We start from the raw sequence: 24319 nt of genomic DNA, 5'->3' as shown, positions 1-24319 counted from the left end.
CACCCCGATTCCTGTCCCTTGTTCCAGCAGGTTCCCTGTCAATCCCCCCTTGTGCCAACCCCCGGCTTGGCCTCCCCTTTGGAATTCCCCCAAACCACGACGCCCCAGTGGATTGTTTCTCTGCTTGTCAGTCTGTGTCCCCTCCCTGTGTTTCGCCATTTGTTAGAGCATGGTAAACCCCACCTTCTGTACCTCCCCTGGCTCTCCCTGATTTGCTGAGAAGTTGAAACCTCCCCCTAATCCTCCCCAGGATAAGAGTCCTCACAGAGCCTCGGGCGCTGTTTTTTGTCTTTGTGACTTTGGGTGTAGAAGCTGCTCCCTGGAGCCCACCCAAAGAGCCCCCTCCTCATTCCTGGCCTCCAGCCTTGGTGCTGGCAGCTCTAGCGTGTCCCAGAGCATCGGCTGTGGGGCGGATCTGGGCTCGGGCTGCTCCCGAGGTGTGTCCCTGTCCCCAGGTGTGTCCCTGTCCCCAGGTGTGTCCCTCTCCCGAGGTGTGTCCCTGTCCCCAGGTGTGTCCCTGTCCCCAGGTGTGTCCCTCTCTCCCGAGGTGTGTCCCTGTCCCCAGGTGTGTCCCTCTCCCGAGGTGTGTTCCTGTCCCCAGGTGTGTCCCTGTCCCCAGGTGTGTCCCTGTCCCCAGGTGTGTCCCTCTCTCCCGAGGTGTGTCCCTCTCTCCCGAGGTGTGTCCCTGTCCCCAGGTGTGTCCCTGTCCCCAGGTGTGTCCCTGTCCCCAGGTGTGTTCCTCTCTCCCGAGGTGTGTCCCTGTCCCCAGGTGTGTCCCTGTCCCCAGGTGTGTCCCTCTCCCCAGGTGTGTCCCGTGGTGCTGAGCTGCCCTGCCTGCCTGCCGCTGCCCATCCGCGCTCGCCGCCTTTGTTGTGTGCAACTTTGATCTGAGCTGCCGTCCCCGGGCAGAAAGCACACTGGGGATAAATGAGCTTGCAATTACGTGACTGGATTTGAAATCAAGGTTTTGCTATAATTATTATTATTGTTATTGTTATTATTATTAGCTTTGAAATACTTTTGCATTTGAAATAAACACAGCCCTTCCACAGAAAGAGATGCTATACGTTTTCCACACTGCTAAATTAATCTATTTAAATCGCTCTGTACGGTTCTCTCTATCATAAATAACAATACCTTCCATTATCCCTTCTTGTGAAATCAAAATGCTCCTTCAAAGTGTTCCCAATGAGAGTAATCTGATTTCCTTACTTAGCTTCTGAGTCTTCCATGACTAGGGACCCACAAGTAGTCTGTGCTTCATATGATGGAATATATTCACCTGCTGCAGCTAACTTCTTCCAAAACTTGAAGCCATGTGGTTTTTGGCAGACTTGTCTGTAGTACAAAACTTCTTACACCCTTTAGTAGAAAACAGTATCAGCTCCAGGCAAAGTTAGAAAATAAAATGAGATGACATCAGTTCATCCAGAAGAATCTGAGTGTTTTTACAGACAAGGCCGTGCAAATTTAACATTTCATTCCGCTCTCTAAGTTCAGTTCGTTGAGTGCCATCAGTCCCTGCTCCTGTCCAAGGATGTCGTTATCACCTGCAGATCTGTTTAGCACATGCCACACCTACAGCCTCCTCTCAACTTTTGTGCCACTTGGAACAAATTGCCGAGATGCCCCTGTCTTGGTTTTAGAAGACAGGTGTCTGTCTGCTAGGGAGGGTGGGAGCCTCCCTTGGAATGAAAGAATGTAGACCCCCTCCCTCCGAATTATTATAATTCTGAAATCAAGGGGCTTTCAGGCAGAGATCTGGGGATAGGAAAAACAGTTCTTTCCTAGTATAACCAGGCAAACAAACAACAGTAACTACAGCATTACCAAGAAAACAGAACCAGGGGCCCCGTGACAGCTTTCTCGGCCGAGACGGGAAGGGATGGAGGAGAGGCTTTGCTTCACAAACCCCCACGGGCGGGCAGTCCCGGTGCTCCTGCAGGGCTCTGAGGAACAGCCGGCTGGAACAGCAGGGATGAGCTGAGATCCTGGGCTGGTGGCTGAGGTGGATCAGCAGCTCTGCAGCGGTGGCTGGCACTGCCACACGTCCCGGCAGGACAGGGGGTGCGAGGCCACCAACAAAGAGGGAAGAAGGAGAAGAAGCAGCCGCTCCGTCTGGGTGATGGCGAAATTCCCTTCTCCCCACCGCAACAGCTACGCACCCAAAGTGTTCTTCTCCAAACCTGAAGAAAGCCCGCAAAATTGTCCCCACCCTCCTTTTTTCCTGCCCCGCTTTCCCCTCTGAGCCCAGCCAAACTCTGTTTTTTGTCAAGCACCCACCAAGTACCCACAGTTAGGTTGTCCCTGCAACTAATGGGTAAAAATTCCATGGGCAAGCCAGAACTAAAAAAAGGACACCTGACCCCCAATAGCCCCTCGCCTCACAAGAACAAGGAGCTGGTATTGATGACAGTAGTCAAGCAAAAATTGTGCAGATTTTCTTTACTGTCCAATTTTTAAAATAGAAGAATATTTCTAGGGTGCCTAAAGAGAAACCATTATCAACCTGACAGGAAATAATCTACTACAGACACCTTCTATTGTGTATTAATGTTTCCTTTCTAGGGCTCTTGTTTCTTCACTTAATGGAGCTGATTCTGTATCAGCTAGGAATATTTCCATATTTCTCTCCTGTTCTTGGATTTTTGATTTCAACCTCTTTGGTCCATCTTGTTGTATTTTGCAGAGATTTTATAGGCTCTTTTGGAAAGACTCTAACCAACCTGTAGTGCTGCAGTTGTGATTCCAGCTGCTAAATGTGTATTTGCAGATGTAGCACCTCATTAGCTCTCACTTCCAGCTCCTTCACTTTGCCAAGATTGTCCAGGAAGATGTAAGGAGAAGCCTTACATTTTAGCACAGGAGAAAGATGAGGCAAAGGTTTAAAGCTTTCTCTTCCTGAAGGGACACACTTGCAGAGGAGTCTGTGAGGAGAAGTGCCCTCAGCCACTGCCAGGTTGTGTTTGCCTCCTCTTCAGGCTCAGGATTCTGGGAGTTCCACGAGCCTCAGCTGCCACTGTATTTTTCTCTGAATGTTCCTTGCTGGGCAGTACACAGGGAGAATATTTTGTGCCAGATTCTCCTCTGGGCATTAGGCAAATCTCAGTAATTCTGTTGATTTGCATGTACAGATGAACTTTTTGTAGATAGGACGGAAAAGGGAAATGGAAAAGGAGTTGCTCCAAATTTGAGTGTCCCAATCACACTAAAAATGAAATATAAATTGAAAACGTTTTTATTTCTTTTTTTTGGCCTGGTAGGAGGGGAAAACATGCAAAGTTATAAAGCTCTATGAAGAGATAAAGCCAGCACCTAGCTGCATAAAAATCAAAAGAGCAAAGGATGAGGTGGGCATGGGAAGAATATTCAGCCCTTCCTATTGAACGGAAAACAGTAAGAAAACTGCCTCTGGTTGTTACCCATAGGCAACAAGTGTTATATGTGGCAAAGAGCAGATGCCCCAAGATCTTGGTGGCCCAAGGCCTACCGTGGCTGGCCCACTTTCAGTCCTAGCTGGACCAGGGCGGCCGGCTTGGGAGGGGAGGAGGTGGGGGGATCTCAGGGGAAATGGGGATCACAGCCAGGCTGGGGGACTGTGGGGGAGGCCGGGAGTGCTGGTGCTCTTCTTTACAGGGCAAATCCTGCTTCTGAGACCGTGTAGGCGCACAGTAAAACCAGACAGTCTCCAAGCTTCCTGTGGATGAGGGAGAGTGGCACATTCTTCGCCAGGATGCAGGAGTTGCAGAGGTGTTCTTGTGGAGAGAAGAGGTGGCTGAGGCCTCCAGCTGCCACTAGCACACAGGGCCCCTCCTGCACAGCAGGGCCCAGAGCGGCCAAGGCTCCCCAGCACGGCTGCAGCTGCTGGCACAGCTTGGCCCAGCTGGAGAGCTGCCCCTCAAGGCCCCAGCGAGCAGGGGATGGCTCTGGGCAGGGTCCCTGGCTAGGAGCAGGCCCCAGAGCACCTCTGCCTTTCAAGGGCAATCTCGTTCCCACTCTTCCTCCTGCCCACCTTGCTTTGCCTCTGCCTGCCGCTCCTGGGGCTGCTCTTGGCCAGGCAGCCCCTGTGGGAGCCAGCATTGGCTGCAGCACAAGTGGGCTCCTCAGGACAAGGCCCAGCAATTCGGAGGCCAATGAAAGGCCCGGGCAGCAGCAGAACTCTCAGCAGAATTCTGTGGACTACCATTGACTACAAACAAGTGCACAGCAGCATGACTATGCGTCAGGCTCCCAGTGCTGTGTGCAGAGCTTTAAGAAAACTCTGGAGAAAAATCAATAAATTACCATCTGATCTTGTACTGTTTCCGGATCCCAAAATAACAGCATATAAATATAAGTTGCACAGTGATGACTGTTAGAACTGACTCTATCACGCAGGTTTTGTGCACGTCCCGCGGGCGGACAATTCCAGAGATGCGCGCTGGATCCTTAGTATCGATTCCTGTTGTAGTGATAACATCTGTGAGTGACGCTGCTCTTGGCCACACCGGAGCTCTGGGCTAGCTATACGGTGCCACTCCGGCACGGGCAGTCGCCAGGAGTGGGGAACTGCAGGGGAAAGGCAATCCCACTGCAGAACCTTCAGAGCACCGACTCCTGCTGGGCTCTGCAAGATCAGGCGTCGCTCTGTGGGTGATGGCAGAAGGATGGAGGAGACCCTCTCGCTGATACTTCCCAGGAACAGGTTTATTAGGGAGAGGGGATAAGCAGGGGGTCTCGGCTGGAAAGGAATCACAGATCAGAACCATTTCCACGGTGCCCTCAGTGGAGCCGTGTCCACTTTTATCCAGCAGGAAAAGGGATGCAGGCAAAGTAGGCTGGTGCCGCCATGCTCCGTTTGTCAGCCAAGCCTAAGCGCCCTCAGTGTTTCTGGTTTCTTAACTAATTTCTCCCTGACTCCTCTCTAACACGAACAAGACAAGAGCATGACACAGTCCAGTTTGACAAGTAAGGCTTGTGAATGACTGAGTGAGTCCACTAAATTAAAAACCTAGTGTGCTTGAAAGCTGACCTTCTGCTCACTCAGGCCTCCTCACCTCTGTAGATGAGGTGACTTTATGCTGTTGCTATGTGGGTTTTAAGAGGTCTGTGATAGAGATGAGGAAGCGTTAAACTTGTTCCAGTGAGCTGCCAAAAGCAGTGACTTTAGTTTCTCTTTGTCTGGGAAGTAGCACACCGGCCTGGTTGAACAGGCAGCAGCACGAGCAGGGTTCCTCCAGCAGCAGGGACACGCCACGAGCCAGGAGGGGACTGTGGCACCAGAGGGGACTGTGGCACCAGAGGGGATTGTGGCACCAGAGGGGATTGTGGCACCAGAGGGGACTGTGGCACCAGAGGGGATTGTGGCACCAGCCGTGCCCAAGGTCTGGACAGGGTGGCAAAGTCAGGTGGTGCTACCAGACTGCATGAACAGCCCAGGCAAGGCGTGGTGAGGAGGCGGCTCTGGGGGCTGTCCAAGGAGTCCTGTCAAGAACAAATGATTCTAATATTCTCTCTGGGACAAAAAAGGAGCAATCTCTTGCGTGCACTGGTGCTAATAAATATTTGCTAACATATGGTGAGGTTTCTCTGCAAATGGGCTTTGATGGGAAATTTCTGACCACATTTGGTTTTGCTGTTGAAGTCGAGTACCTGAGTAGCTTTGGTGAGGAATGGAGAATTGTTTGTAGCTCAGTATTTTCTCTGTAAATGTAAGGAGAAGCCTTACATTTTAGCACAGGAGGAAGGTAAGGCTAAGGTTTAAAAGCTTTCCCCTCCTGAAGGGACACACATGCAGAGGAGTCTGTGAGGAGAAGTGCCCTCAGCCACTGCCAGGTTGTGTTTGCCTCCTCTTCAGGCTCAGGATTCTGGGAGTTCCACGAGCCTCAGCTGCCACTGTATTTTTCTCTGAATGTTCCTTGCTGGGCAGTACACAGGGAGAATATTTTGTGCCAGATTCTCCTCTGGGCTTTGAGGCAAATCTCAGTAATTCTGTTGATTTGCATGTACAGATGAACTTTTTGTAGGTAGGACGGAAAAGGGAAATGGAAAAGGAGTTGCTCCAAATTTGAGTGGCCCAATCACACTAAAAATGAAATATAAATTGAAAAATTTTTTATTTCTTTTTTTTGGCCTAGTAGGTGGGGAAAACATGCAAAGTTATAAAGCTCTATGAAGAGATAAAGCTAGCACCTAGCAGCAGAAAAATCTAAAGAGCAAAGGATGAGGTGGGCATGGGAAGAATATTCAGCCCTTCCTCTTGAACGAAAAACAGTAAGAAAACTGCCTCTGGTTGTTACCCATAGGCAACAAGTGTTATATGTAGCCAAGAGCAGATGCCCTAAGCTCTTGGTGGCCCAAGGCCTACCGTGGCTGGCCCACTTTCAGTCCTAGCTGGACCAGGGCGGCCGGCTTGGGAGGGGAGGAGGTGGGGGGATCTCAGGGGAAATGGGGATCACAGCCGGGCTGGGGGGCTGTGGAGGAGGCCGGGAGTGCTGGTGCTCTTCTTTACAGGGCAAATCCTGCTTCTGAGACCGTGTAGGCGCACAGTAAAACCAGACAGTCTCCGAGCTTCCTGTGGATGAGGGAGAGTGGCACATTCTTCGCCAGGATGCTGGAGTTGCAGAGGTGTTCTTGTGGAGAGAAGAGGTGGCTGAGGCCTCCAGCTGCCACTAGCACACAGGGCCCCTCCTGAACAGCAGGGCCCAGAGCGGCCAAGGCTCCCCAGCACAGCTGGAGCTGCTGGCACAGCTTGGCCCAGCTGGAGAGCTGCCCCTCAAGGCCCCAGTGAGCAGGGGATGGCTCTGGGCAGGGTCCCTGGCCAGGAGCAGGCCCCAGAGCACCTCTGCCTTTCAAGGGCAATCTCGTTCCCACTCTTCCTCCTGCCCACCTTGCTTTGCCTCTGCCTGCCGCTCCTGGGGCTGCTCTTGGCCAGGCAGCCCCTGTGGGAGCCAGCATTGGCTGCAGCACAAGTGGGCTCCTCAGGACAAGGCCCAGCAATTCGGAGGCCAATGAAAGGCCCGGGCAGCAGCAGAACTCTCAGCAGAATTCTGTGGACTACCATTGACTACAAACAAGTGCACAGCAGCATGACTATGCATCAGGCTCCCAGTGCTGTGTGCAGAGTTTTAAGAAAACTCTGGAGAAAAATCAATAAATTACCGTCTGATCCTGTAGACTTTCCGGATCCCAAAAAAACAGCATATAAATGCAAGTTGCACAGTGATAACTGTCACAACTGAGTCTACGACGCAGGTTTTCCGAACATCCTGCGGGCGGACAATTCCAGAGATGGGCGCTGAATCCTTAATATCGATTCCTGTTGTAGTGATAACATCTGTGAGAGCTATGAGCAGCCTTGAGCCCAAGCTGTGCTCCACTGCTGAGCTGGCAGCACGCTGGATACAGCCAGGACATTCTCTGTCTACCTTACCATCCCTTGGCACAGGCTGTGCCCCCCAACAGAGCCCAGAAGGCCGGGAGCAGAACCCTGGGGACAGCGCAGCCACTTGGGCAGTGGCTCCTTCCAGGGACACGGGCCAAAGCCATCCCTGAGCAGCCACAGCCACCCCTGACCCTCCCTTCCACTTGACAGCTCCCCTAGCCCAAGGGGACAGAGCCAGGCCCTGTCAGGACACACTGGAGCCTTGGCCTCCTCCTCTGCCCTTTCCCCACCATGGACACCCAATGCAGCCGCTCCCAGGTTTCGAGACGTGTCTCGTACGGAGGGGCCCCAGCAGGACTGCTCAGCCTGGCTGAACCTGGCACAGCAATATACCTTCTGTGCCACTGTCTGCTATCTCCTCCCTTTCTGTAGAGGCATCTGGAATGAAGCTGTTGCATTGTGCAGGAAGTTCTGCCTTCTGCAAAGACTTCTGGTCCATCTCTGGAGAAAGGAAGAGGCACAGCTGAATCAGATGGATCTACTGCCCATCGGGGAGGTGGCTTCTTCAGGGAGTAATACTTGTCAAAGACATATCCATGTCTTGGTCATGATTGCTTGATCAGGAAAAGTCCACGGCTCTTTGGGCACACACAAGACTCTCCCTCCTCCTGAAGCTGCCCCTCTTGATCTACCCTGAGACTGGGAAATTGCAGGGGATTTCAGAGTGTGCATGGCCAAGGTGCAGCTTGAGCTCCCTGACAGCTGATGCCAAATGCCTTCCTGCAGAGGCTGGGGAGAAGCTGCAGCCAGGCCAGGCTGGGGAAACAGCCCCGCAGGCCATGAAAGCAGCAGCAGGGCAGCCAGGCTGACATGGATCCCTACTTCCTGTGCCACCGTGTCCAGATGTGCAGAGAAAGGCCCCAGCTTCTGAGGGAAATGCACCCACCATGACGTCTGTCCCGATCACTCAGCCTCACATCCATGTGTTTCGATGTCTCCAGGGACTTGATATCTTCTGTAGGCTTGTTCCTCCCTCTAGGAGGACCTTAACAGAAAGTATTTCCATTTCACATGAATGTGTCCAACAAACCAGGGCTCAGCCTGTGGGCTCAGCAGGGACACACTACTCACCCCTGCGATGGGAGCCGAGCTTGCGTTCAGGAATCAGGAAAGTAGCTGGGAAAGTCCTCTCTGCAGACACACCTGTAACTCAACAGCCACAGAAGCTTCTGTCACCTGTTTCTTGACAGGTTGTCAATGATTATGCTCTGAGCAGAAGTTGAGAACTTACCTGCAGAACCTCCTAATGGTTCCAAGCCATCTTCCATCCCAGCTGCTGGAGAAGCTGTCTCAGCACCCTCATCTAGAAGGGAGCACAGATCAGAACCATTCCAATGTGTGCTGAGATCGACTTCTGCCTTTGGGATCTGGGCACGGCAAGGGGTTTGGGTAATGCTGTGGGAGCCAGATGTCAATGGACATGGCCAAAGCTGCAGAGGGCTCTAGGGAGCTCTGGGCTGGCTCCTGGTCACTCTCAACACCCTTTTTGTGAAACATCCCTGAAGGGCAGGCACTGCCAAGCAGCAGAGATGGCAGCTCAAGCCTCAGCAGGGCTCAGGCCCAGGGGCACAGCAATTGCTCTCTGAGACTGTGCCTGGCATGACCTCCCTCCCTTCACCAGAGGCTGCCCATGGTCCCCTGTTTCCTTCGGGAAACACCGCCTTCAGCAAAGCCATTTTCTTCATCTCTGGAGAAAGGAAGAGGCACAGCTGGATGTGACAGAACTGTTCTCCTTCCAGGGAGGTGGCATCATCATGAGGCAATAATGGTCAAAATCATGGATAAAGATTAGGAAATCATATCAAAGTTTGGGATTAGCCAGGACCTTTCCTCCTCCAAACAGCCCCTACACCTGAATTACCCTGAGACCGGGAAATTGCAGGGGGTGTCAGGGTGTGCATGGCCAGTGCTGCTGTTTGGGCTCCCTGTCAGCTGATGCCAAATGCCTTCCTGCAGAGGCTGGGGAGAACAGCCAGGCCAGGCTGGGAAACAGCCCTGCAGGCCGTGAAAGCAGCAGCGGGGCAGTGAGGCTGCTTTGGATCCCTTCCTGCTGTGCTGGGCACGGCGTGTCCAGATGTGCAGAGAAAGGCCCCAGCTGCTGAGGGAATTACACCCACCACGGTGTGTCTCCAGATCACTCAACATCTTGTCCAGAAGTCGGGATGCCTCCAGGGATTTCCCGTCTTCTATGTCTTGGTTCGTCCATGCAGGAGGACCTGAATGGAAAGCAATTCCATTTCTCCTTCAATCCTGAGGGGCTGGGAGTGCACCTGGATGACTGCTGCCCTCCAAGGCACTCCCTCATCTCTGCCTTCCCCTCAGGAACAGGGGCAGGGGGACCACGTTCCTGCAGTGGCCCCACACAGGGATGGAAGGAGCCCCTTGCATGGCAGTCAGGGGAGAAAGAACACCCTGGAGCTGCCAGAAGCTCTGAACTGAACCCCAGGCAGGGCCAGGGCTTGACAGCGACAACGGGAGCAGCTCAGGTTCCCTGGGGCTGGCAAAGGAGCCACACAAGGCACAGCCCTGGGGCACAGCCCTGGCCCCTTCCCTCTTGCTCTTCTCCATGGCTGCACAGAGCACATGGAAGGAGACACTGGCATTGCACATGGGAAGGAGATTGACAGCTAAATGCTCCTTCCTCCCACTGACAGTGATGTGTGGGATCACTCAGGGCTCCAGAAGGGAGCAAGGTGAGGTTTCCACAATCCATCAGTCTTCAGACTCTTAAGGGAAATGGCACATGAGTGAGCTCTTGCCACATTGACACTGATTATTCTGTGCAGAAAGAGACACTGAAAACTTGCCTCCAGTATTTGGCAAAGTCTTCAAAGCACCACTGACCAGCATTTCCATGTACTCCATGTCACAATCCCAATCTAGAAGGAATCACAGATCAGAACCATTTCCATGTGCCCTCAGTGGAGCCGTGTCCACTTTTATCCAGCAGGAAAAGGGATGCAGGCAAAGTAGGCTGGTGCCGCCATGCTCCGTTTGTCAGCCAAGCCTAAGCGCCCCCAGTGTTTCTGGTTTCTTAACTAATTTCTCCCTGACTCCTCTCTAACACGAACAAGACAAGAGCATGACACAGTCCAGTTTGACAAGTAAGGCTTGTGAATGACTGAGTGAGTCCACTAAATTAAAAACCTAGTGTGCTTGAAAGCTGACCTTCTGCTCACTCAGGCCTCCTCACCTCTGTAGATGAGGTGACTTTATGCTGTTGCTATGTGGGTTTTAAGAGGTCTGTGATAGAGATGAGGAAGCGTTAAACTTGTTCCAGTGAGCTGCCCAAAGCAGTGACTTTAGTTTCTCTTTGTCTGGGAAGTAGCACACCGGTCTGGTTGAACAGGCAGCAGCACGAGCAGGGTTCCTCCAGCAGCAGGGACACGCCACGAGCCAGGAGGGGACTGTGGCACCAGAGGGGACTGTGGCACCAGAGGGGATTGTGGCACCAGAGGGGATTGTGGCACCAGCCGTGCCCAAGGTCTGGACAGGGTGGCAAAGTCAGGTGGTGCTACCAGACTGCATGAACAGCCCAGGCAAGGCGTGGTGAGGAGGCGACTCTGGGGGCTGTCCAAGGAGTCCTGTCAAAAACAAATGATTCTTATATTCTCTCTGGGACAAAAAAGGAGCAATCTCTTGCGTGCACTGGTGCTAATAAATATTTGCTAACATATGGTGAGGTTTCTCTGCAAATGGGCTTTGATGGGAAATTTCTGACCACATTTGGTTTTGCTGTTGAAGTCGAGTACCTGAGTAGCTTTGGTGAGGAATGGAGAATTGTTTGTAGCCCAGTATTTTCTCTGTAAATGTAAGGAGAAGCCTTACATTTTAGCACAGGAGGAAGGTAAGGCTAAGGTTTAAAAGCTTTCCCCTCCTGAAGGGACACACATGCAGAGGAGTCTGTGAGGAGAAGTGCCCTCAGCCACTGCCAGGTTGTGTTTGCCTCCTCTTCAGGCTCAGGATTCTGGGAGTTCCACGAGCCTCAGCTGCCACTGTATTTTTCTCTGAATGTTCCTTGCTGGGCAGTACACAGGGAGAATATTTTGTGCCAAATTCTCCTCTGGGCATTAGGCAAATCTCAGTAATTCTGTTGATTTGCATGTACAGATGAACTTTTTGTAGGTAGGACGGAAAAGGGAAATGGAAAAGGAGTTGCTCCAAATTTGAGTGTCCCAATCACACTAAAAATGAAATATAAATTGAAAACGTTTTTATTTCTTTTTTTTGGCCTGGTAGGAGGGGAAAACATGCAAAGTTATTGGGCTCTATGAAGAGATTAAGCCAGCACGTAGAAGCATAAAATTCAAAAGAGCAAAGGAGGAGGTGGGCATGGGAAGAATATTGAGCCCTTCCTATTGAATGAAAAACAGTAAGAAAACTGCCTCTGGTTGTTACCCATAGGCAACAAGTGTTATATGTAGCCAAGAGCAGATGCCCCAAGCTCTTGGTGGCCCAAGGCCTACTGTGGCTGGCCCACTTTCAGTCCTAGCTGGACCAGGGCGGCCGGCTTGGGAGGGGAGGAGGTGGGGGGATCTCAGGGGAAATGGGGATCACAGCCGGGCTGGGGGACTGTGGGGGAGGCCGGGAGTGCTGGTGCTCTTCTTTACAGGGCAAATCCTGCTTCTGAGACTGTGTAGGTGCACAGTAAAACCAGACAGTCTCCAAGCTTCCTGTGGAAGAGGGAGAGTGGCACATTCTTCGCCAGGATGCAGGAGTTGCAGAGGTGTTCCTGTGGAGAGAAGAGGTGGCTGAGGCCTCCAGCTGCCACTAGCACACAGGGCCCCTCCTGAACAGCAGGGCCCAGAGCGGCCAAGGCTCCCTAGCACATCTGCAGCTGCCCCTCAAGGCCCCAGTGAGCAGGAGATGGCTCTGGGCAGGGTCCCTGGCCAGGAGCAGGCCCCAGAGTGTGTATGCCTTTCAAGGGCAATCTCTTTCCCGCTCTTCCTCCTGCCCACCTTGCTTTGCCTCTGCCTGCTGCTCCTGGGGCTGCTCTTGGCCAGGCAGCCCCTGTGGGAGCCAGCATTGGCTGCAGCACAAGTGGGCTCCTCAGGACAAGGCCCAGCAATTCAGAGGCCAATGAAAGGCCCGGGCAGCAGCAGAACTCTCAGCAGAATTCTGTGGACTGCCATTGACTACAAACAAGTGCACAGCAGCATGACTATGCATCAGGCTCCCAGTGCTGTGTGCAGAGTTTTAAGAAAACTCTGGAGAAAAATCAACAAATTACCGTCTGATCTTGTAGACTTTCCGGATCCCAAAAAAACAGCATATAAATGCAAGTTGCACAGTGATAACTGTCACAACTGATTCTATCACACAGGTTTTCCGAACGTCCTGCGCGCGGACAATTCCAGAGGTGGGCGCTGGATCCTTAATATCGATTCCTGTTGTAGTGATAATATCTGTGAGAGCTATGAGCAGCCTTGAGCCCAAGCTGTGCTCCACTGCTGAGCTGGCAGCACGCTGGATACAGCCAGGACATTCTCTGTCTACCTTACCATCCCTTGGCACAGGATGTGCCCCCCAACAGAGCCCAGAAGGCTGGGAGCAGAACCCCGGGGACAGCGCAGCTGCTTGGGCAGTGGCTCCTTCCAGGGACATGGGCCAAAGCCATCCCTGAGCAGCCACAGCCACCCCTGACCCTCCCTTCCACTTGACAGCTCCCCTAGCCCAAGGGGACAGAGCCAGGCCCTGTCAGGACACACTGGAGCCTTGGCCTCCTCCTCTGCCCTTTCCCCACCATGGACACCCAATGCAGCCGCTCCCAGGTTTCGAGACGTGTCTCGTACGGAGGGGCCCCAGCAGGACTGCTCAGCCTGGCTGAACCTGGCACAGCAATATACCTTCTGTGCCACTGTCTGCTATCTCCTCCCTTTCTGTAGAGGCATCTGGAATGAAGCTGTTGCATTCTGCAGGAAGTTCTGCCTTCTGCAAAGACTTCTGGTCCATCTCTGGAGAAAGGAAGAGGCACAGCTGAATCAGATGGAACTACTGCCCATCGGGGAAGTGGCTTCTTCAGGGAGTAATACTTGTCAAAGACATATCCATGTCTTGGTCATGATTGCTTGATCAGGAAAAGTCCACGGCTCTTTGGGCACACACAAGACTCTCCCTCCTCCTGAAGCTGCCCCTCTTGATCTACCCTGAGACTGGGAAATTGCAGGGGATTTCAGAGTGTGCATGGCCAAGGTGCAGCTTGAGCTCCCTGACAGCTGATGCCAAATGCCTTCCTGCAGAGGCTGGGGAGAAGCTGCAGCCAGGCCAGGCTGGGGAAACAGCCCCGCAGGCCATGAAAGCAGCAGCAGGGCAGCCAGGCTGACATGGATCCCTTCTTCCTGTGCCACCATGTCCAGATGTGCAGAGAAAGGCCCCAGCTGCTGAGGGAAATGCACCCACCATGACGTCTGTCCCGATCACTCAGCCTCACATCCATGTGTTTCGATGTCTCCAGGGACTTGATATCTTCTGTAGGCTTGTTCCTCCCTCTAGGAGGACCTTAACAGAAAGTATTTCCATTTCACATGAATGTGTCCAACAAACCAGGGCTCAGCCTGTGGGCTCAGCAGGGACACACTACTCACCCCTGCGATGGGAGCCGAGCTTGTGTTCAGGAATCAGGAAAGTAGCTGGGAAAGTCCTCTCTGCAGACACACCTGTAACTCAACAGCCACAGAAGCTTCTGTCACCTGTTTCTTGACAGGTTGTCAATGATTATGCTCTGAGCAGAAGTTGAGAACTTACCTGCAGAACCTCCTAATGGTTCCAAGCCATCTTCCATCCCAGCTGCTGGAGAAGCTGTCTCAGCACCCTCATCTAGAAGGGAGCACAGATCAGAACCATTCCAATGTGTGCTGAGATCGACTTCTGCCTTTGGGATCTGGGCACGGCAAGGGGTTTGGGTAATGCTGTGGGAGCCAGATGTCAATGGACATGGCCAAAGCTGCAGAGGGCTCTAGGGAGCTCTGGGCTGGCTCCTGGTCACTCTCAACACCCTTTTTGTGAAACATCCCTGAAGGGCAGGCACTGCCAAGCAGCAGAGATGGCAGCTCAAGCCTCAGCAGGGCTCAGGCCCAGGGGCACAGCAATTGCTCTCTGAGACTGTGCCTGGCATGACCTCCCTCCCTTCACCAGAGGCTGCCCATGGTCCCCTGTTTCCTTCGGGAAACACCGCCTTCAGCAAAGCCATTTTCTTCATCTCTGGAGAAAGGAAGAGGCACAGCTGGATGTGACAGAACTGTTCTCCTTCCAGGGAGGTGGCATCATCATGAGGCAATAATGGTCAAAATCATGGATAAAGATTAGGAAATCATATCAAAGTTTGGGATTAGCCAGGACCTTTCCTCCTCCAAACAGCCCCTACACCTGAATTACCCTGAGACCGGGAAATTGCAGGGGGTGTCAGGGTGTGCATGGCCAGTGCTGCTGTTTGGGCTCCCTGTCAGCTGATGCCAAATGCCTTCCTGCAGAGGCTGGGGAGAACAGCCAGGCCAGGTTGGGAATCAGCCCTGCAGGCCGTGAAAGCAGCAGCGGGGCAGTGAGGCTGCTTTGGATCCCTTCCTGCTGTGCTGGGCACGGCGTGTCCAGATGTGCAGAGAAAGGCCCCGGCTGCTGAGGGAATTACACCCACCACGGTGTGTCTCCAGATCACTCAACATCTTGTCCAGAAGTCGGGATGCCTCCAGGGATTTCCCGTCTTCTATGTCTTGGTTCGTCCATGCAGGAGGACCTGAATGGAAAGCAATTCCATTTCTCCTTCAATCCTGAGGGGCTGGGAGTGCACCTGGATGACTGCTGCCCTCCAAGGCACTCCCTCATCTCTGCCTTCCCCTCAGGAGCAGGGGCAGGGGGACCACGTTCCTGCAGTGGCCCCACACAGGGATGGAAGGAGCCCCTTGCATGGCAGTCAGGGGAGAAAGAACACCCTGGAGCTGCCAGAAGCTCTGAACTGAACCCCAGGCAGGGCCAGGGCTTGACAGCGACAACGGGAGCAGCTCAGGTTCCCTGGGGCTGGCAAAGGAGCCACACAAGGCACAGCCCTGGGGCACAGCCCTGGCCCCTTCCCTCTTGCTCTTCTCCATGGCTGCACAGAGCACATGGAAGGAGACACTGGCATTGCACATGGGAAGGAGATTGACAGCTAAATGCTCCTTCCTCCCACTGACAGTGATGTGTGGGATCACTCAGGGCTCCAGAAGGGAGCAAGGTGAGGTTTCCACAATCCATCAGTCTTCAGACTCTTAAGGGAAATGGCACATGAGTGAGCTCTTGCCACATTGACACTGATTATTCTGTGCAGAAAGAGACACTGAAAACTTGCCTCCAGTATCTGGCAAAGTCTTCAAACCACCACTGACCAGCATTTCCATGTACTCCATGTCACGATCCCAATCTAGAAGGGAGCACAGATCAGAACCATTTCCATGGTTTGCTTGCATCCGCTTCAGACTTAGGGAACTGGGCACTGCAAGGGGTTTGGGTAAGGCTGTGGGAGCCACATTGTCAATGGACATGGCCAAAGCTGCAGAGGGGTCTGGGGAACTCTGGGCTGCCTCCTGGTCACTCTCAACACCCTTTCCATGCTCTATGAAACATCCCTGAAGGGCAGGCACTGCCAAGCAGCAGAGATGTACAGGTCAAGCCTCAGCAGGGCTCAGGCCCAGGGACACAGCAATTACCCTCTGAGACTGTGCCTGGCATGGCCTCCCTTCCTGCAGCAGACGCTGACCATGAGCCACTGTTTTCTCTGGGAAACACCGCCTTCAGCACAGCTTTCTGGTCCTTCTCTGGAAAAAGAAAGTTTTACAACCGGATCAGATGGAACTGTGTCACAGATGGGAGGTGGCATTTTCAGGAATGAATGCTGGTCAAAGACATAGATAAGGATTAGGAAATTATATCAACTTTTGGGACTGGTCAGGACCCTTCCTTCTCTAAACACCCAGCATTCCTGGTGTACCCTAAGATGGGGAATTGCAGGGGATCTCAGGGTATGCATAGCTGAGGTGCACTTTGGGCTCCCTGTCAGCTGATGCCAAATGCCTTCCTGCAGAGGCTGGGGAGAAGCTGCAGCCAGGCCAGGCTGGGAAACAGCCCTGCAGGCCGTGAAAGCAGCAGCAGGGCAGTGAGGCTGCCATGGATCCCTTCCTGCTGTGCTGGGGACGGCGTGACGAGATGTGCAGAGAAAGCCCCTGGCTGCTGAGTCTCAGGAGAAGGATGAGGGACATGGACCCACCTTGTCCTCCCTGCTGCATTTCCTTCAGCATTTGCTGCATGGTATTAGATGGTTCACGAGGTTTCTTGTATCCAGTAGCTTTGTTCCTTCCTGTTGGAGGACCTTAGAGAAAAATTTCCAGGAATGGATTCCACAAAATCATTGCTCATCCAGTGGTGTCAGCAGGGACACACTACTCACCCCTGTGATGGGAGCTAGGCTTGTGTGCAGCATCCTGAAAAGTGTCTGGGAAAATCCTCCCTGCAGACACACCTGTAACTCAGCAGCCACAGAAGCTTCTGTCATCTCTGCTAGCAGGATGACTTTTGGGCTCTGAGCTGGCAGCATTCCCAGGGGGAAAGGCCTTGACCTACCCTCGCCATCTCCGTGAGGCTCAGTCCTGGATGTGAGTAGGGAAGCTAGATCACCTTCACCAAGGGGCTTAGCTGCAAGGAAAAGTAGGACAGAACAGCTCCTGTGGCTCTGTAGGAGATCCTCAGGCTCCCTGGGGCCAGCAAAGGAACCGTGCAAGGTACAGGCCCGGGGCACAGCCCAGGGCCTGGCCCCTTCCCTCTCTGCTCTTCTCCGTGGCTGTACAGAGCACATGGACACACTGGCATTGCACATGGGAAGAAGACTAAGAAGACAGCTAAATGCTCCTTCCTCCCACTGACAGCGATGCTGTGGGATCACTCAGATCCAGTGTCCAGATGTGCAGAGAAAACCCCCAGCTGCTGAGTCTCAGGAGAAGGCTGAGGGACATGGACCCACCTTGTGCTCCCTGCAGCATTTTCTTCAGCATTTGCTGCATGGTATTGGATGGCTCATGGGTTTTTTTGTGTCCAGTAGCTTTGTTCTTTCCTGTTGGAGGACCTTAGAGAAAAATTTCCAGGAATGGATTCCACAAAACCATTGCTCAGGCTGTGGGGTCAGGAGGGACGCACCACTTACCCCTGCGATGGGAGCCGGGCTTGTCTGCAGTAAGCAACCCAGGAGCTGGCAAAGCGCTCCCTGCCCACACACCTGTAACTAAACAGCCACAGAAGCTTCTCTCATCTCTGCTGATCTGCACAGGCAGCACTGAGCTGCAGGAGAGGTGAGGGGATCACACAGGCCAAGGGCACACACGTGCACGGCTCTGTCCTGGCACCTGCAGCGATGCTGCCCTGGCTGAGCTCTGGGCTCTGAGCTGGCCACTCTCCCTGGGGGAAAGGCCTTGACCTACCCTCACCACCTCCCTGACGCTCAGTCCTGGGTGTGGGTTGTGAAGCAAGATCACCTTCACCAAGGGGCTCGGCTGCAAGGAAAAGTAGGACAGAATAACTCCTGTGGCCCTGTAGGAGATCCTCAGGCTCCCTGGGGCCTGCAAAGGAGCCATGCAGAGCGCAGCCCTGGGGCACAGCCCTGGGCCTGGCCCCTTCCCTCCCTGCTCCTCTCCGTGGCTGCACAAAGCACATGGAAGGAGACACTGGCATTGCACATGGGAAGGAGATTGACAGCTAAATGCTCCTTCCTCCCACTGACAGCAATCCTGTGGGATCAGTCAGGGCTCCCAAAGGGAGCATAGAATGGTTTCCAGAATCCATCAACCTTCAAACTCTTAAGGGAAATGACACATGAGTGAACCCTTGTCACAATGACACTGATTATTCTGTGCTGAAGGGGACATTGAGAACTTGCCTCCAGCATCTGGCAAGGTCTTCAAACCACCATTTACCAGCACTTCTAGTTAATCCATGTCACGATCCCAATCTAGAAGGAATCTCAGATCATAACTATTTCCATGATCTGCTGGTATCCCCTTTCTTCCTTAGGGAACTGGCCACTGCAAGGGGTTTGGGTAAGGCCATGAGAGCCACATTACAATGGGCATGGCCAAAGCTGCAGAGGGGCCTGGGGAGCTCTGGGCTGGCTCCTGGTCACTCTCAACACCCTTTTCATGCTCTATGAAACATCCCTGAAGGGCAGGCACTGCCAAGCAGCAGCGATGGCAGCTCAAGCCTCAGCAGGGCTCAGCCCAGATGTTGCAGTGTGTTTCTTGTTAATGGTGTTTTGTGTTATGGCGGAAGTTGCTGGTTTGGTCCAAATGCTGCCCTCCCACCCCACGTTGTCAATGTACCCTGAGTCTCCTGTCAATCTGCCTTAGGCCCACCACATGCCTGGAATTCCACTTCAGAAATCCCCTGAACTTCAACACTAGATTAGTCCATGTGACCTCATTTTTTCATCCACCTCCCTCATTGGATGAGGATTTTGTGAACCCTGCCTTTTACCCCACCCCACGGTATCTCTGATTAGCTGATGTTTTGTACCCTCCCTTTGAACTGCCTCCCTATTTCAGCTGTTGCATACTCACATTTTCTGTCTTTTACCCCCAAGATTCCCCAGAGCAATAAATCCACTATTACCCCATCCAAAAGATCTCCCTCTCATTCTTGCCTCCTCAGAGTAGAGACTGACAGTCAAAAAGCTGTAGAGCAAGTGCTCTAGTGGCACCTCGGGTCTTCCTGCTCCTGGGCTGTGACCCACTCCTGGAGCAGGCCGAAGTGATAGAGCCAGAGAAGCTCTGGCCCAATGTGATACCCAAAGGCACAGCAATTACCTCCTGGGACTGTGCCTGGCATGGCCTCCCTTCCTGCAGCAGCAGAGGCTGCCCATGAGCCACTGCTTCCTCCAGGAAACGCCGCCTTCAGCACAGCTTTTTGATTCTTCTCTGGAGAAAGAACATTGTACAGCTGGATCAGATGGAACCATTCCACAGACTGGAGGTGGTATCTTTTGGGTCAATGCTTGCCAAGGACATGGAAAAGGATCATGAAATCATATTAACTTTTGGGATTGGTCAGGACCCTTCCTTCTCAAAACAGCTGCCATTTCTTGTCAACCCTGAGACTGGGAAATTGCAGAGGACTGGGAAACTGCATGGCCTGTGCTGCAGTTTGGGCTCCCTGTCAGCTGATGCCAAATGCCTTCCTGTAGAGGCTGGGGAGAAGCTGCAGCCAGGCCAGGCTGGGAAACAGCTCTGCAGGCTGTGAAAGCAGCAGTGGGGAAGTGAGGCTGCCATGGATCCCTTCCTGCTGTGCCGGGCACGGCGTGTCCAGATGTGCAGAGAAAGCCCCCGGCTGCTGAGTCTCAGGAGGAGGCTGAGGGACATGGACCCACCTTGTGCTCCCTGCAGCATTTCCTTCAGCATTTGCTGCATGGTATTAGATGGTTCACGAGGTTTCTTGTGTCCAGTAGCTTTGTTCCTTCCTGTTGGAGGACCTTAGAGAAAAATTTCCCAGGAATGGATTCCACAAAACCATTGCTCAGGCTGTGGGGTCAGCAGGGACACACCACTTACCCCTGCGATGGGAGCCGGGCTTGTCTGCAGTAAGCAACCCAGGAGCTGGCAAAGCGCTCCCTGCCCACACACCTGTAACTAAACAGCCACAGAAGCTTCTCTCATCTCTGCTGATCTGCACAGGCAGCACTGAGCCGCAGGAGCTGTGAGGGGATCGCGCAGGCCGAGGGCACACACGTGCACAGCTCTGTCCTGGCACCTGCAGCGATGCCGCCCTGGCCGAGCTCTGGGCTCTGAGCTGGCCGCTCTCCCTGGGGGAAAGGCCTTGACCTACCCTCACCACCTCCCTGAGACTCAGTCCTGGGTGTGGGTTGAGGAGCTGCATCGCCTGCACCAAGAGGCTTGGCTGCAAAGAAAGGCAGGACAGAACAGATGCTGTGGCTCTGTAGGAGATCCTCAGGCTCCCTGGGGCCTGCAAAGGAGCCACACAAGGCACAGCCCTGGCCCTGGCCCCTTCCCTCTCTGCTCCTCTCCATGGCTGCACAGAGCACACGGAAGGAGACACTGGCATTGCACATGGGATGAAGATTGACAGCTAAATGCTCCTTCCTGCCACTGACAGCAATCCTGTGGGATCACTCAGGGCTCCAGTGGGACAAGGTTTAAAAAACGCATCACCCCTGAGATTATGTTAAGGGAAGTGGCACATGGCTGAGCTCTTGCCACCCTGACATTGATTGTTCTGTAAGTAAAAAGGGGAATTGAAAACTTGCCTCCAACATCCTCCAAGAATTTCAAGCCATCATTCATTACTTCCAGGTAATCCATGTGATGATTCCAATCTAGATTGGAGCACAGATCAGAACCATGTCCATGGTGCATTCTGGGATCCCCTTCTGCCTTAGGGGACTGGGCACTGCAAGGGGTTTGGGTAAGGCCTTGGCAGCCAGATGTCAATGGACATGGCCAAAGCTGCAGAGGGTCCTGCGGAGCTGTGGTCACTCTCAACACCCTCTTTGCAGTCCCTTTGCAACATCCCTGGCAGTGTGGCAGGAGCAGCCCAGGGCCCCTGGGGACTCTCTCCCTCCCACAGAGGAAACCCTCCCTTATGCTTTGGGGAAAACCATTCCCAACGCTTCCCAGGGAGAAGGGAGTGCTGTCCCGAGAAAGGGGAACCAGGCCGTGGGCTCACCTGCTCCCTGTGCTCGCCAGGGAGCAGCCTGGGCAGCCCTGTCAGGCAGGGCCACTGCCAGGAGGAGCAGGAGGAAGAGGCGCAGAGGAAAGGCCATGGTGCCTTGCCCTCTGCCAGTCCTCCAACTCTTGCTGTCACCACTGTCCTCACAACGCTGTCCCAGTGTCAGCACCGCTGCCACCGCCGCTGCTGCCACAGCCGCTGCTGCCACCGCCGCTGCTGCCACCGCCGCTGCTGCCACCGCCGCTGCTGCTGTCGCCGCTGCTGCTGTCGCCGCTGCTGCCGTAGCCGCTGCTGCCGTAGCCGCTGCTGCCGTAGCCGCTGCTGCCGTAGCCGCTGCTGCCGTAGCCGCTGCTGCTGTAGCCGCTGCTGCTGTCGCCGCTGCTGCTGTAGCCGCTGCTGCAACAGTCGCAGTCAAGGACTGACTGCTCCGTCCTTGTGGTGCTGTGCAACCACGGGGCTCTGCCACCTCTGTGACCTCAGAGCCTGTCGTGACCTCAACCTGTGTAACCCCAGAGCCTGCTGTGACCTCACAGCCTTGGCTGTACCCCTTGAGTGTTCTCCCATCTGGGTGCCCTGATAGTAAATCTTTTAATTCATCAAAGGGCCATTGCTAAGCAAAACCTTGGTTTTGTCTGCTGACATTGCTGGTCAGGTGTCGCTAGAGGACACGAACTATAGAACGAGGGTTCCGATCACACACAGGTGTTCTGACACTGGTAGAAGGGACAATACCTCCCTCATCTCATTGGTGGGACAAGAGAAAACAGTCTCAGAAAATATGTGTCTTGTTTTAGGAAACAAAAGCTTATTTTCATAAACAGTCCTTGAGAGTGAAAAACTCCTCAAAAGACTTTCTCTTGGGAACAATCAGCTCCCGAGAGCATGAAATTCTCTCAGGTTCAGAAAATCACGTCCACAGTCAGGCTGTGTCCCTGGTGTTGCTCTTGATGGTTCCCTCTTTTCCTGGGCTCTCCAGTGGAGGAGGTGCAGGCCCAGGTGATGCCACTGAAGGAAATGTGCCCTCAGCCCAGGGACGCTCAGCTTGGACTCCCCCAGCCCCTCGGGGCCCCACCGCTGGTCACAGCAGCCCCTGCCTGGCTCCTGCCTGCCCACACTGTGGTCAGCCCCGGCAGCTCCTGGACATGGATCTCAGTCAAGGCTGGTGGACACTGTGCTAACCGCTCCATCTCTTTATTTGAAGAGAAGAAGGGGCCATCACCTACACTGGCAGATGGGCTCACCTTCAGTGTTGTTTACAGGGCAGGGCCAGAGGGGCTCAGGGACAGAGGAAGGGCCATGTTGGTCTCAGGTGGGGCTGGAGGGTGCTGGGCTGGTCTTGGGGTCTCTACAAGAACTAAGGAATGGGCTAGGCTGGGGCAGAGGGAGATCAAAAAAGGGAATGAAGGGACCTTGGGGATACCCATGGGGAGAAGAGTTGGCCGTGGGATCTACAGGGTTATAGGAGGATTCCTCCTGTTCTGGGATGGCTGCTCTGGGGTCCTCTTCTCAAAGCTCTTGCGAGAGCTGCCCAGGCCCTCATTACTGAAGAGGAGCTGCTCAAGCTGTCTGGGTGTTTAGTGCAGCCACTGTCCTTCAAATGCTGTCCAGAAGTGCTCCTGTGGAGAGAGGAGGTGGCTGAGGCCCTCAGCTGCCACTAGCACACAGGGCCCCTCCTGCACAGCAGGGCCCAGAGCGGCCAAGGCTCCCCAGCACGGCTGCAGCTGCTGGCACAGCTTGGCCCAGCTGGAGAGCTGCCCCTCAGGAGCCCAGCGAGCAGGGGATGGCTCTGGGCAGGGTCCCTGGCCAGGAGCAGGCCCCAGAGCGCCTCTGCCTTTCAAGGGCAATCTCGTTCCCACTCTTCCTCCTGCCCACCTTGCTTTGCCTCTGCCCGCTGCTCCTGGGGCTGCTCTTGGCCAGGCAGCCCCTGTGGGAGCCAGCATTGGCTGCAGCACAAGCGGGCTCCCCAGGACAAGGCCCAGCAGTGAAGAGGCCAAAGAAAGGCCTGGGCAGCAGCAGAACTCTCAGTAGAGTTATTTGGATAACCACTGACTCCCCACAAGTCCACAGCAGCCTCCTTGGAAATGTTTCCTGTCTACAATAGACTTCCATAAGAAGCTATTTGAGGGAAAGATGAACAAAACCCTCACCATTTTCTCCTCCAGGAACACCAGATTCCAAAGCAGCACAACATGAAGACAAGCTCTCCACCTCCCACCATGGCCATTATCTCTAGTTAGCAGCGTGTTCCCTGACAGAAAGCCCTTTCAATGACCTTCTGGGAATCAGGAACATGAGTTGTGGTGCTGGCTCCATCTGTGGGAGCAATGGGCAGTGTTAGCCCGTGCTGTGCTCTGCTGCTGAGCTGGCAGCACGCTGGATACGGCCAGGACGTTCTCTGTTTCCCCCTGAGCTGGGGCCTACAGGCACCTTGCTGCCCCTTGGCACAGGCTGTGCCACCCAACAGAGCCCAGAAGGATGGAAGCAGAGCCCGGGGACAGTGCAGCCACTTGGGCAGTGGCTCCTTCCAGGGACACGGGCCAAAGCCATCCCTGAGCAGCCAGAGGCACCCCTGACCCTCCCTGCTCTGTGACAGCTCCCCCAGCCCAAGGGGACAGAGCCAGGCCCTGTCAGGAGCCAGTGCAGGCCCTGCCCAGTTGGGAGCATGGCCCTGGGCTCATGGCAGGGCTCCCACTCGAGGCTGCTCCTGTGCCTTGGGCCTCTGGGCACTCAGGGCCAGCTCTGGGAGCAGCTGCAGAGAGAGGGATGTTGGTGCACGAGTCCCGTTGCTTGGAGCTGACCTTGGGGCTCTGAGATGGCAGCTCTCCCAGTGGGAAAAGCCTTGACCTACCCTCACCATCTCCCAGAGAATCGTTCCTGGATCCCAGGGGCACAGTTCAGGACGTGGGCTGATAAGCCAGATCACCTTCATTAACAGGTTCAGCTGCAAAGAAAGGCAGGACAGGACAGGTCCTGGACAGTGCTCAAGATTCTCCTTCAGTCCAGAGGGGCTGGGAGTACACCTGGGTGACTGCTGCCCTCCAAGGCACTCCCTCATCTCTGCCTTCCCCTCAGGAGCAGGGGCAGGGGGACCACGTGCCTGCAGTGGCCCCACACTGGGATGGAAGGAGCCCCTTGCATGGCAGTCAGGGGAGAATGGTCTCCCTTGTGCTGCCAGCAGCTCTGAACCGAGCCTCAGGCAGAGCC

At 54.1% G+C, this 24319-nt stretch overlaps 2 protein-coding genes across 13 annotated transcripts; both read right to left on the bottom strand.

Moving 5' to 3' along the window:
* Window positions 1-6078: 6078 nt before the first annotated feature.
* Window positions 6079-21588, bottom strand: LOC147645780 (uncharacterized). Of its 12 annotated transcripts, none has more exons than XM_086874231.1 (22): window positions 21468-21588; window positions 21113-21391; window positions 20694-20762; window positions 20255-20326; window positions 19981-20058; window positions 19800-19901; window positions 19240-19350; window positions 17863-17934; window positions 17589-17666; window positions 17409-17510; window positions 17012-17083; window positions 16839-16910; window positions 16659-16760; window positions 16102-16209; window positions 15744-15815; window positions 15054-15152; window positions 14168-14239; window positions 14008-14079; window positions 13823-13921; window positions 13270-13377; window positions 12654-12810; window positions 6079-6611 (listed from the first exon to the last, which is right to left on the bottom strand). In XM_086874231.1, exons 2-22 carry the CDS (start codon window positions 21207-21209, stop codon window positions 6434-6436), a joined length of 1992 nt encoding a protein of 663 aa, XP_086730357.1. In that variant the 5' UTR covers window positions 21210-21391; window positions 21468-21588; the 3' UTR covers window positions 6079-6433. The 12 variants fall into 12 exon arrangements, with proteins under 12 accessions (XP_086730357.1, XP_086730358.1, XP_086730360.1 ...); XM_086874232.1 differs by having other exon boundaries at window positions 16659-16748; window positions 21468-21587; XM_086874234.1 differs by having other exon boundaries at window positions 16839-16898; window positions 21468-21587.
* On the bottom strand, window positions 7137-9635 carry LOC147645781 (uncharacterized). The gene is made up of 6 exons (XM_086874227.1): window positions 9541-9635; window positions 8655-8726; window positions 8495-8566; window positions 8310-8408; window positions 7757-7864; window positions 7137-7297 (listed from the first exon to the last, which is right to left on the bottom strand). The coding sequence occupies exons 1-6, from the start codon at window positions 9566-9568 to the stop codon at window positions 7137-7139; spliced, it is 540 nt and encodes a 179-aa protein (XP_086730353.1). The 5' UTR covers window positions 9569-9635.
* Window positions 21589-24319: the final 2731 nt, after the last annotated feature.

The sequence above is a fragment of the Cyanistes caeruleus genome, unplaced genomic scaffold (assembly GCF_971803275.1).
Source record: "Cyanistes caeruleus unplaced genomic scaffold, bCyaCae1.hap1.1 HAP1_SCAFFOLD_172, whole genome shotgun sequence".
In the NCBI taxonomy this organism is placed as follows: Eukaryota; Metazoa; Chordata; class Aves; order Passeriformes; family Paridae; genus Cyanistes; species Cyanistes caeruleus.
The sequence above is the reverse complement of the archived record's forward strand: the minus strand, read 5'-3'. Positions and strand labels throughout refer to the sequence as shown.

Coding starts and splice junctions, on each gene's coding strand:
- LOC147645780 (XM_086874228.1), bottom strand. CDS start 21,209: ATGGCCTTTCCTCTGCGCCTCTTCCTCCTGCTCCTCCTGGCAGTGGCC. Junction 16,210..16,658: donor AATGCAGCAGGGAGGACAAG/GTGGGTCCATGT, acceptor TTCTTTTTCCAG/AGAAGGACCAGAAAGCTGTG. Junction 14,240..15,053: donor TGATCTGGAGACACACCGTG/GTGGGTGTAATT, acceptor GCTCCCTTCTAG/ATGAGGGTGCTGAGACAGCT.
- LOC147645781 (XM_086874227.1), bottom strand. CDS start 9,568: ATGTTGAGTGATCTGGAGACACACCGTG. Junction 8,727..9,540: donor TGATCTGGAGACACACCGTG/GTGGGTGTAATT, acceptor GCTCCCTTCTAG/ATGAGGGTGCTGAGACAGCT. Junction 7,865..8,309: donor TGATCGGGACAGACGTCATG/GTGGGTGCATTT, acceptor TCCTTTCTCCAG/AGATGGACCAGAAGTCTTTG.